Here is a 9,501-nt window from a genome sequence, read left to right as displayed (position 1 = left end):
AAATATGGTTAAAATCAAATAAAATATCTCTATAAAATTCTTCAAGAAATCAAAGAGATTTCAGGAAAGAACAAATGGAAAAAGTTCAGATATCTCTCCTGAGAAAAAGAGTCCGAAATCTGACAAATGTGTAGAACAATAACGTTTTCTGCTGGGCTCACCTGACCTCATCCTCTGACCCTTGACCTGCAGTTCCCAAAGCAACTGTAACCAACATTGTGACCCTTGACGTACCTGTGCAGAGCGATCCGGCAGCCTGTAGTTCTGGTTCTGAAGGAAGCGGTATCCGTCTTTAGCCAGCCGCTGGACCATCTCCAGCCTCGAGAAGTCATCCGGAGCTCGGAGAGCACAGACGCCCACCTGCTGCAGAACCGGAGGCAAAGAGAACAAATACTTCAATCCACAACCCCACGACATCACACGCAGTCAAGACGCGCTCCGAGTCCAGACGTGTGGCTTTGAGAACTACTGTGTTTGAGGGAAGCGCTCCGATCGCTCATTCATTCTGATACTATCAAACTCTGAAACAGTCCACCTGAATGTGTGTGTCATTCTTCTGTATGAAACTCTAAACGCACGCGTGTGTGTGTGTGTGAGAAAGAGAGGGGTGTGTCTTTGTGGCTCCGCCCACAAAGAGGAGGAAAGTCAGTAATGACAGCATCTGAGAGAGAGAGAGAGGAATATCTTTCTACTATTCAATATATTTAATATTGCTGCATTCTTTTTCTATACTTTCTCAACTCTTATCTTTTTCTATACTTTTTTAACTTGAAAATTGAATTGATAGAGCAATAAAAGTAGAGAGAGACAGACAGGGGTGGGGATGTTATTACCTTCACTTTAATGAGTGGGTAATGATGGCCTGGACTCTGGGTGGATGTTAACCACAGAGGAGAACTAATCTGATCCTGTCCCGCTTCACTAAACTCACACACACACACATACACACAGGTGAACACACTCAACAACAAACCATCAAAGAGTCACACGTCATTTCCTGTCCCTTGTACACCAACTTCCTCCTGAACAACAACACGCTGTCCTCGCTCTGTTACACAAGACCATTAGAGTGTTATTCTGAGATCAGACTGCTGAATCTTTCAGATCTCGAGTAAACCGCTTCCCACGTTTGAAGATGCAGAGAGACCTCCAGTACCACTTACTGCCACCCACTCTCTCTCTCTCTCTCTCTCTCTCTCTCTCTGTGTGTGTTAGGCAGTGTTTATAAATGAACGACTGCTTATACAGTAGCTGCTTTAGGATGTGCGTTTTAAGGTTTGAGTTCTGAGATGCATTCTGTACATTTGTGTTTGTTTGTTTACCTTGCTTTTGTCTTCGGTGGGCTTCGGAGGGTCCGGGGAAGCACAGTCGGATGCCTCTGAGCTCTCATCTTCTGACACTATGGTTAACAACACAAACAACATTTATAAAGCAATGATGCATCGACCATATTCTCAATTATGCAGCAATATTGAAAGGCATCTTTCCTTACGTGAACATAAAAAAATCATCCTACTGTGAAGCTTTCCAGAACTCAAAATACTTTATTGACAGTTAGCTGCGATAAAGAACGAAAATCACGATTATACATGAAATATTCAAACATCTTACTTGATTTCTTTGCTTTTCTCGCAAGAGCAGCAGCTAGTTCATTCTGTACCTGCGGAAAACAAAAACTCCATATTCATTATTTTATTTAAAGATAAAAATAACTTTAATCTATGTTCATGCATCACACGTCTCATGAGACTTTCATATTGGACTTCACTATTAAAACGCTGCATTACGCTCCATGTGCTCGGGTATAAACAGATCTCAGATTAAATACATGATGTGACTGAATGATGATCACCAGAGGACATTTAATGCATTAAATCACATTGTTCAGAAGTAAAAAGGGAATTATCTATTCCCATTTTCACGAATCGCTCTTAAAACAGATTTAGAGTCTCAAACAAGATGAGACTCGTGAGATATCAGACTACACATGTGCTGTATTTGAAACCTAAATAATTGCTCACATGAAGAGTAAAGGGAGTTTGACATTTGAATATATTCGCAGTGCATTACAGTGGCATTATTTTCTAAAGAAATATATCAGAACTGAGAATAAGGAGAAATGTCCATGTTTCTGGTCATTTTCATCACTTCTCCAGACAGGGACATTGAGGTTTTCTGTAAGTTAAATGGATGTTGTCTCTGTGCACCGGTGGCGTGTGATGGATGATATTCTGTCAGACTGGAGTGGATCTTTACACACACCAGAGGACATGAAGACACAGATCTGTGACACGGGTCACTGCCCGTACAAGCACACACACACACTTACTGTAGACGTGAGTCTCTCGAGAGCTTTCATCTGAAGGATCTCACCGCAGATATCTCGCTTTCTGTCGGGATCTTCCTCTGGTCTGTCAAAGACACACGAACACACACTTGATAAAACTTCTTTGACGTGACAACGAATGAGTTTGACAATAAAACCCAAAGGATCAAATAAAGCTGATGATGTGTTTGCAGTAGGGCTCTCAAACGATTGATCGCATCCAGAATAAACATGTGTGCTTACATAATATAAGTGTGTGTACTTTGCATATTAATTCTGTATTTTTAAACACATACACGCAAATATTCATCAATTAATAAACATTTACATATATATATATATATATATATATATATATATAAAATGAAAATAAAAACGCCTATAATGCATTGCGTAATAATCGAATCATGATTCATTTCATTCAAAAGTAAACCTTTTCATTAGACTGACTAAAGTAAAGACGTCACTCTTAAATGTAATATCGATTGAATTTTTCATCCGACATTAAACTGAAAATGGAAGATTTATGAGTGCATTGTGGGAAACATTTCAGCAGTTGCTTATACAGAATTGAGACTTCGCTAATATTGAATTACAAATGTAATTAAAAAGTCACGAATGTCTCCCTTATGATCTCATCAAAGTCTCAGGTGTGTCTCTTCAATCATTTTACTCTCTATGCACTTCACTTGCTGTATCTCAAGTATTGTCTTAGTTTTTTCTCATGAGTCATTTTGGTTGAAACATCAAGAAAAATCTCACGGTGCAATACTGACAAATACATGAAGTGTTAGACTCCGAAGCCTTTGAGAAACTAAACTGTCCTTTGGGACTATTCGTACAGAACATGTAGATCTTGTGGAAAGTATGCACACTACACAAGTATATACTATAGTTATGTGCCACTGCAAACTGCAAAAAAACAACAACCCAGAGAATGAGCTTTAAAAGCCCTTAGCTGTCTATTGCCCCCTACTGACAGTGTACTGCATAACATGTGAACAAAACGCTGATTGACACGAACATTACTAAATAAAACATTAACATGAAAATATATTTCATTACATGAACAAAAATAATACCTCTGGTCAAGGCAATACCTTTGGGTCAACTTCTCTAAAGGCTCTTCAATGGTTCTTTAGTTTAGTTTGAGCAGAAAACCTTTTTTATCAGCAACACATCTAAAGCTGTGTAGAATTGCTTTACATAAAACAAATCCTGATAATATTCCTCAAATAAGTATTTTGGTTGGTTGGACGTTTTTCAGACGTTCTTTCAGAACCTAAAACTATAAATAACTCTTCTGTAAAACCCTTTTTCAATCCTTTATGTTCGAGCGTGTAGAGCCTAAATATACCACAAACATGAATCAGAGATGAATTAGAATTCAATCTGTTATAATCTGGGACGCGCTGCTATAAAAGTACCATGTAGATGGAAACCAGCATCATCACATCCCGTCACATCACAGTGAGTTTAAACTGGGCCAGTGAGTTTGAGAAGTGGGGTAAAGTTTCTTCGGCTCTCACTGTCACTTCATTCATCACACAGACCGACTTTCATCTCCACCACCAATACAGAGGATGAAGAGATGTGTAATGGCGCCGACTTCACTACACGAGTCAGACACGCCCTCTGAAGACAACACACACGCTGAAGTACACACTCGGGCTAATGTCAACACACATACGCAAATCTGAGCTCACTCAGCCCGTACGAGTTTCAACAGAACAGAAGATCAAATCAAATGCAAATGAACAGCGAAGAGTGAGAAGAGTGAGTAAAAAGAAGGCCGTCGCCTCCTTTAGCTTCAGGGTTTCTCATTCTGTTAAAGAAACAGTCGCGAGCGACACAAATCTATGAAAACACACACGCATGTGTCACACGACATATATATACACACACACACACACGTCCGACTAATACAAAAATACTGTTTGACGTCTCTGGAAAACTGGGGTACGGTGTTTTTGATTTGAAGTGGGTTTTGTTTAGAAGTGAAAGTTGTTTTACACTACATGTTCTGTCATGAGTTGATGACACGGTTAAATGCAAATTGGCTTCAAACAACCTCGCAAAAATGTTGTTTTACTCTGATGCGAGCTCTGTGACAATCGGCTTTCTGAAATCACAAGAGAAACTGCTTTTAAGAGAAAAGATCTCAACACTTTTCTCTTAGAGACCTTAAAGTCAGAAACGTCTCAAATGTCTTTAGCGTTTGAGAAGAGATGTCAACAATGTGTCAAACTGAGCTCATCAAATGTACCCAAATCCAGATGAATTGACCTCCACAATCTACATTCATTTACACCTCCATACTCATCAATTATTTCTCGAAAACAATTTCAGAAGAAGCATCTGAGACTACGATAACTCCAGTTTTTATTGGAAGGAGTCGTGTGTGAAGATCTCATTTCTGCTGTAAAAGCCTCTCTGCCGCGTGTGCGTGTGCGATGAAACCCGGAGGCAAAGAGATTCTGGCTGATTGAGGTCGAACCGCGGCTCTGTGAAGCCGAACGGAATCGAGCGACCCGCTGTCTGGTGTCGCCGAGGCTGAGCTGTGTCACTTCCAATTCTGTAAAGAGAGAAAAAAAGGCTGGCGTGGACACGGAACGCCATCCCGTGTTCACCTTCCTGAAAATGACATCAACTGTCTGATCAAATTTAATCTGGATGTTCACATCTCGCTGGGATATCGAGTCAACGCTAACAAAACTCAAATCTCCCAGCAGATCCACAGAAATACCACATCACGAACTGCTCTCGTTCACTCTCTTTACGTTTTCCTTCTCCTCATCGTGTGCATGATTTAGTATTACAAACAACAAAATCATCTCTCATCAAAACTTTCTGAAACAACTTTTCCATCACACGCGCGTTCTGTTACTCAGATTTTGATGGTTCACAAAATGCTTTCCTGTATCTCAGTGGTAAGAGCATTGTGTTAACAACGCAAGGTTGTGTGTTGGATCCCAGGGGATTGCAGATACCTGTGTATAAATGTATAGGATAATGCAATGTAAGTCGCTTTGGATAAAAGCGTCTGCCAAATGCATAAATGTAAATGTAATGCTTCTGCATGCAGTAGGAAAGAAATAACCATATAAATATGTAAATGTATAGCGGTGTAATAGAGGAAAACACAACCATGAGAGGAAACAAAAGATTTGTATAATAATAATCAGCTGTGAAGACCACGCAAAAAATGACAACTATAGCGTATATATAGCATGGGAAATAGCATATAGTATCAACAGTAGTATGGTTTATAGTCACATGGCCTCATATATTCAACTCACATTTTATTATGCAACAATAAAAATGTATAAGTAGTAATTTAATATGCAGTATCGAAACAACCCTTACAGTACAAAATAATTTTCTATTAGAATACTAGCACGCTTGCATTAAAAGAAAGAATACAGTAAGTCTCTTTATGTATGTCTCAAAAAATACTTAAGTCCACTTTAAGTGTTTATCTTGTTCTTGATCTTTTGAGAGAGATACACTTTTAAATACAATCAGGTATTCGAAGTACGCTTGGCTTGTAGTTGTATCCACACTTTTAGTTATTTTTTTCATAAAATAGTCAATTATAAGTATGATGTTAAGTTCAACAAAACTTACGAGTAGACTAGCAGCACAAAAACTTGCAAACTAGTAGTCTGCTGAGAGAATACACCTCACAGTGTACTTTCATACTACAAAGTGCAAAACATGTGCCATTAATCTAGTAAACTTGTATTTGGGGCACAAATGAAAAACTAAGTGTGCCTGTAAAGTACTGTTATACATGCAGTATACTTTCATAAACTAAGAAGTGGGCCACTTTAGTCCAGTACACTTGCAAGTGTTGTATACTACTGGTACGTTGGAATTGGTATACTTAGTTCCTAAAGTATACATAGAAAAACTTGACAGATACTTAAGTAATAAAATGAACTTGAAGTACAGTATACTTATTTTATATAAATAAGACATCTAGCAATACAGCGTCGGTTGAATCACAGCACTGAAGATGAAAGTTGACTGCAGTGCATTGTGGGATACAGAATTGCATGGTTGTCTAATGCATATGATCCATCACATATACGGCACGCTCCAGAAATACTACTGTAGTACATCATTCTTTAAACAGGACTGTGTGTGTGTGTGTGTGTGTGTACTCACGGACTGACGACTCTGAACTGGACGTAGGGTACGATCTGAAGGAGAAGACGCACTCCATTCTGCCATTCCTCCTCATTTCTGAACTCACAGCCCTGAACGTCACACTCCTCAAACGAGAACTGATAATACGTGTTTGAGTCTTCAAACACAACCCGATGGTCCACTGCAGGAGAGGCAGAAAGTGTGTGAATGCATGCGTCTATACATGTGGCCTTGTTTTATATCCCGGTGGGGACCTAAACCTGAACGCACACTAACTCATGGGGACTCGTGTCACCGTGGGGACCAAAATCGAGGTTTCCACAGGCAAACAAGGTTGTACAGAACGCTATTGTTTGAAAATCTAATCATGCAAAAAGATTTCTATGATCTTTACGTTTAGGGGATAAAATATACAGTTTGTGCAGTATAAAATCATTTCGCCTATGGACTGTCCTCACGGAGATAGTAAACCAGACATATGTGTGTGTATTACCTGAATGCAGTATTCCCAGCTCCAGAAGCACCTGCCAGACACGTGACGCCATTAACCGGCACTGAACTGAAACACACTGTTCCAGGAGCCACTGCACCAACTCCACACCGACATAACTCCTCCTGAACACACACACACACACACAGACACACAAACATATAAACACACTGCATCAGCTCCACGCTAACATAACTCCTCCTGAACACACACACACACACACAAACATATAAACACACTGCATCGGCTCCACGCTAACATAACTCCTCCTGAACACACACACACAAACACATAAACACACTGCATCAGCTCCACACTAACATAACTCCTCCTGAACACACACACACACACACAAACATATAAACACACTGCATCGGCTCCACGCTAACATAACTCCTCCTGAACACACACACACAAACACATAAACACACTGCATCAGCTCCACACTAACATAACTCCTCCTGAACACACACACACACACACAAACATATAAACACACTGCATCGGCTCCACGCTAACATAACTCCTCCTGAACACACACACACACACACAAACATATAAACACACTGCATCGGCTCCACGCTAACATAACTCCTCCTGAACACACACACACAAACACATAAACACACTGCATCAGCTCCACACTAACATAACTCCTCCTGAACACACACACACACACACAAACATATAAACACACTGCATCAGCTCCACACTAACATAACTCCTCCTGAACACACACACACACACACAAACATATAAACACACTGCATCGGCTCCACGCTAACATAACTCCTCCTGAACACACACACACAAACACATAAACACACTGCATCAGCTCCACACTAACATAACTCCTCCTGAACACACACACACACACACACACAGACACACAAACACATAAACACACTGCATCAGCTCCACGCTAACATAACTCCTCCTGAACACACACACACAAACACATAAACACACTGCATCAGCTCCACACTAACATAACTCCTCCTGAGCACACACACACACACACACACACAAACAAACACATAAACACACTGCATCAGCTCCACACTAACATAACTCCTCCTGAACACACACACACAAACACATAAACACACTGCATCAGCTCCACACTAACATAACTCCTCCTGAGCACACACACACACACACAAACAGACACACACAGACACACAAGCACATAAACACACTGCATCAGCTCCACGCTAACATAACTCCTCCTGAACACACACACACACAGACACACACAGACACACAAACACATAAACACACTGCATCAGCTCCACACTAACATAACTCCTCCTGAGCACACACACACACACACACAAACAGACACACACAGACACACAAGCACATAAACACACTGCATCAGCTCCACGCTAACATAACTCCTCCTGAACACACACACACACAGACACACACAGACACACAAACACATAAACACACTGCATCAGCTCCACGCTAACATAACTCCTCCTGAACACACACACACACACACACAAACACATAAACACACTGCATCAGCTCCACACTAACATAACTCCTCCTGAGCACACACACACACACACAAACAGACACACACAGACACACAAGCACATAAACACACTGCATCAGCTCCACGCTAACATAACTCCTCCTGAACACACACACACACAGACACACACAGACACACAAACACATAAACACACTGCATCAGCTCCACGCTAACATAACTCCTCCTGAACACACACACACACAGACACACACAGACACACAAACACATAAACACACTGCATCAGCTCCACACTAACATAACTCCTCCTGAACACACACACACACACACACACAGACACACACAGACACACAAGCACATAAACACACTGCATCAGCTCCACGCTAACATAACTCATCCTGAACACACACACAAACACATAAAAATATAAACACACTGCATCAGCTCCACGCTAACATAACTCCTCCTGAACACACACACACACACACACAGACACACACAAACACATAAAAATATAAACACACTGCATCAGCTCCACGCTAACATAACTCCTCCTGAACACACACACACACACACACACAAACACATAAACACACTGCATCGGCTCCATGCTAACATAACTCCTCCTGAACACACACACACACACACAAACAAACACATAAACACACTGCATCGGCTCCACGCTAACATAACTCCTCCTGAACACACACACACACACACAAACATATAAACACACTGCATCGGCTCCACGCTAACATAACTCCTCCTGAACACACACACACAAACACATAAACACACTGCATCAGCTCCACACTAACATAACTCCTCCTGAACACACACACACACACACAAACATATAAACACACTGCATCAGCTCCACACTAACATAACTCCTCCTGAACACACACACACACACACAAACATATAAACACACTGCATCGGCTCCACGCTAACATAACTCCTCCTGAACACACACACACAAACACATAAACACACTGCATCAGCTCCACACTAACATAACTCCTCCTGAAC

General features: G+C 40.9%; 1 protein-coding gene across 1 annotated transcript in view; it reads right to left on the bottom strand.

Annotated features, from left to right (window-relative positions):
• Window positions 1–9,501, bottom strand: part of rapgef5a (Rap guanine nucleotide exchange factor (GEF) 5a) — a gene marked incomplete at its 5' end in the record, with an annotated part of 38,790 nt that overhangs the window by 17,934 nt on the left and 11,355 nt on the right. Inside the window, 6 exons of the mRNA XM_079484694.1 lie at window positions 235–363; window positions 1,323–1,399; window positions 1,612–1,660; window positions 2,330–2,411; window positions 6,497–6,659; window positions 6,972–7,093. Coding sequence (XP_079340820.1) covers window positions 235–363; window positions 1,323–1,399; window positions 1,612–1,660; window positions 2,330–2,411; window positions 6,497–6,659; window positions 6,972–7,093 — 622 coding nt within the window. The remainder of the gene's footprint in view (window positions 1–234; window positions 364–1,322; window positions 1,400–1,611; window positions 1,661–2,329; window positions 2,412–6,496; window positions 6,660–6,971; window positions 7,094–9,501) is intronic.

This window comes from Barbatula barbatula (assembly GCF_947034865.1).
Source record: "Barbatula barbatula genome assembly, chromosome: 21".
NCBI classification, from domain to species: Eukaryota; Metazoa; Chordata; class Actinopteri; order Cypriniformes; family Nemacheilidae; genus Barbatula; species Barbatula barbatula.
This window is presented reverse-complemented; position numbering and strand designations above follow the sequence as displayed.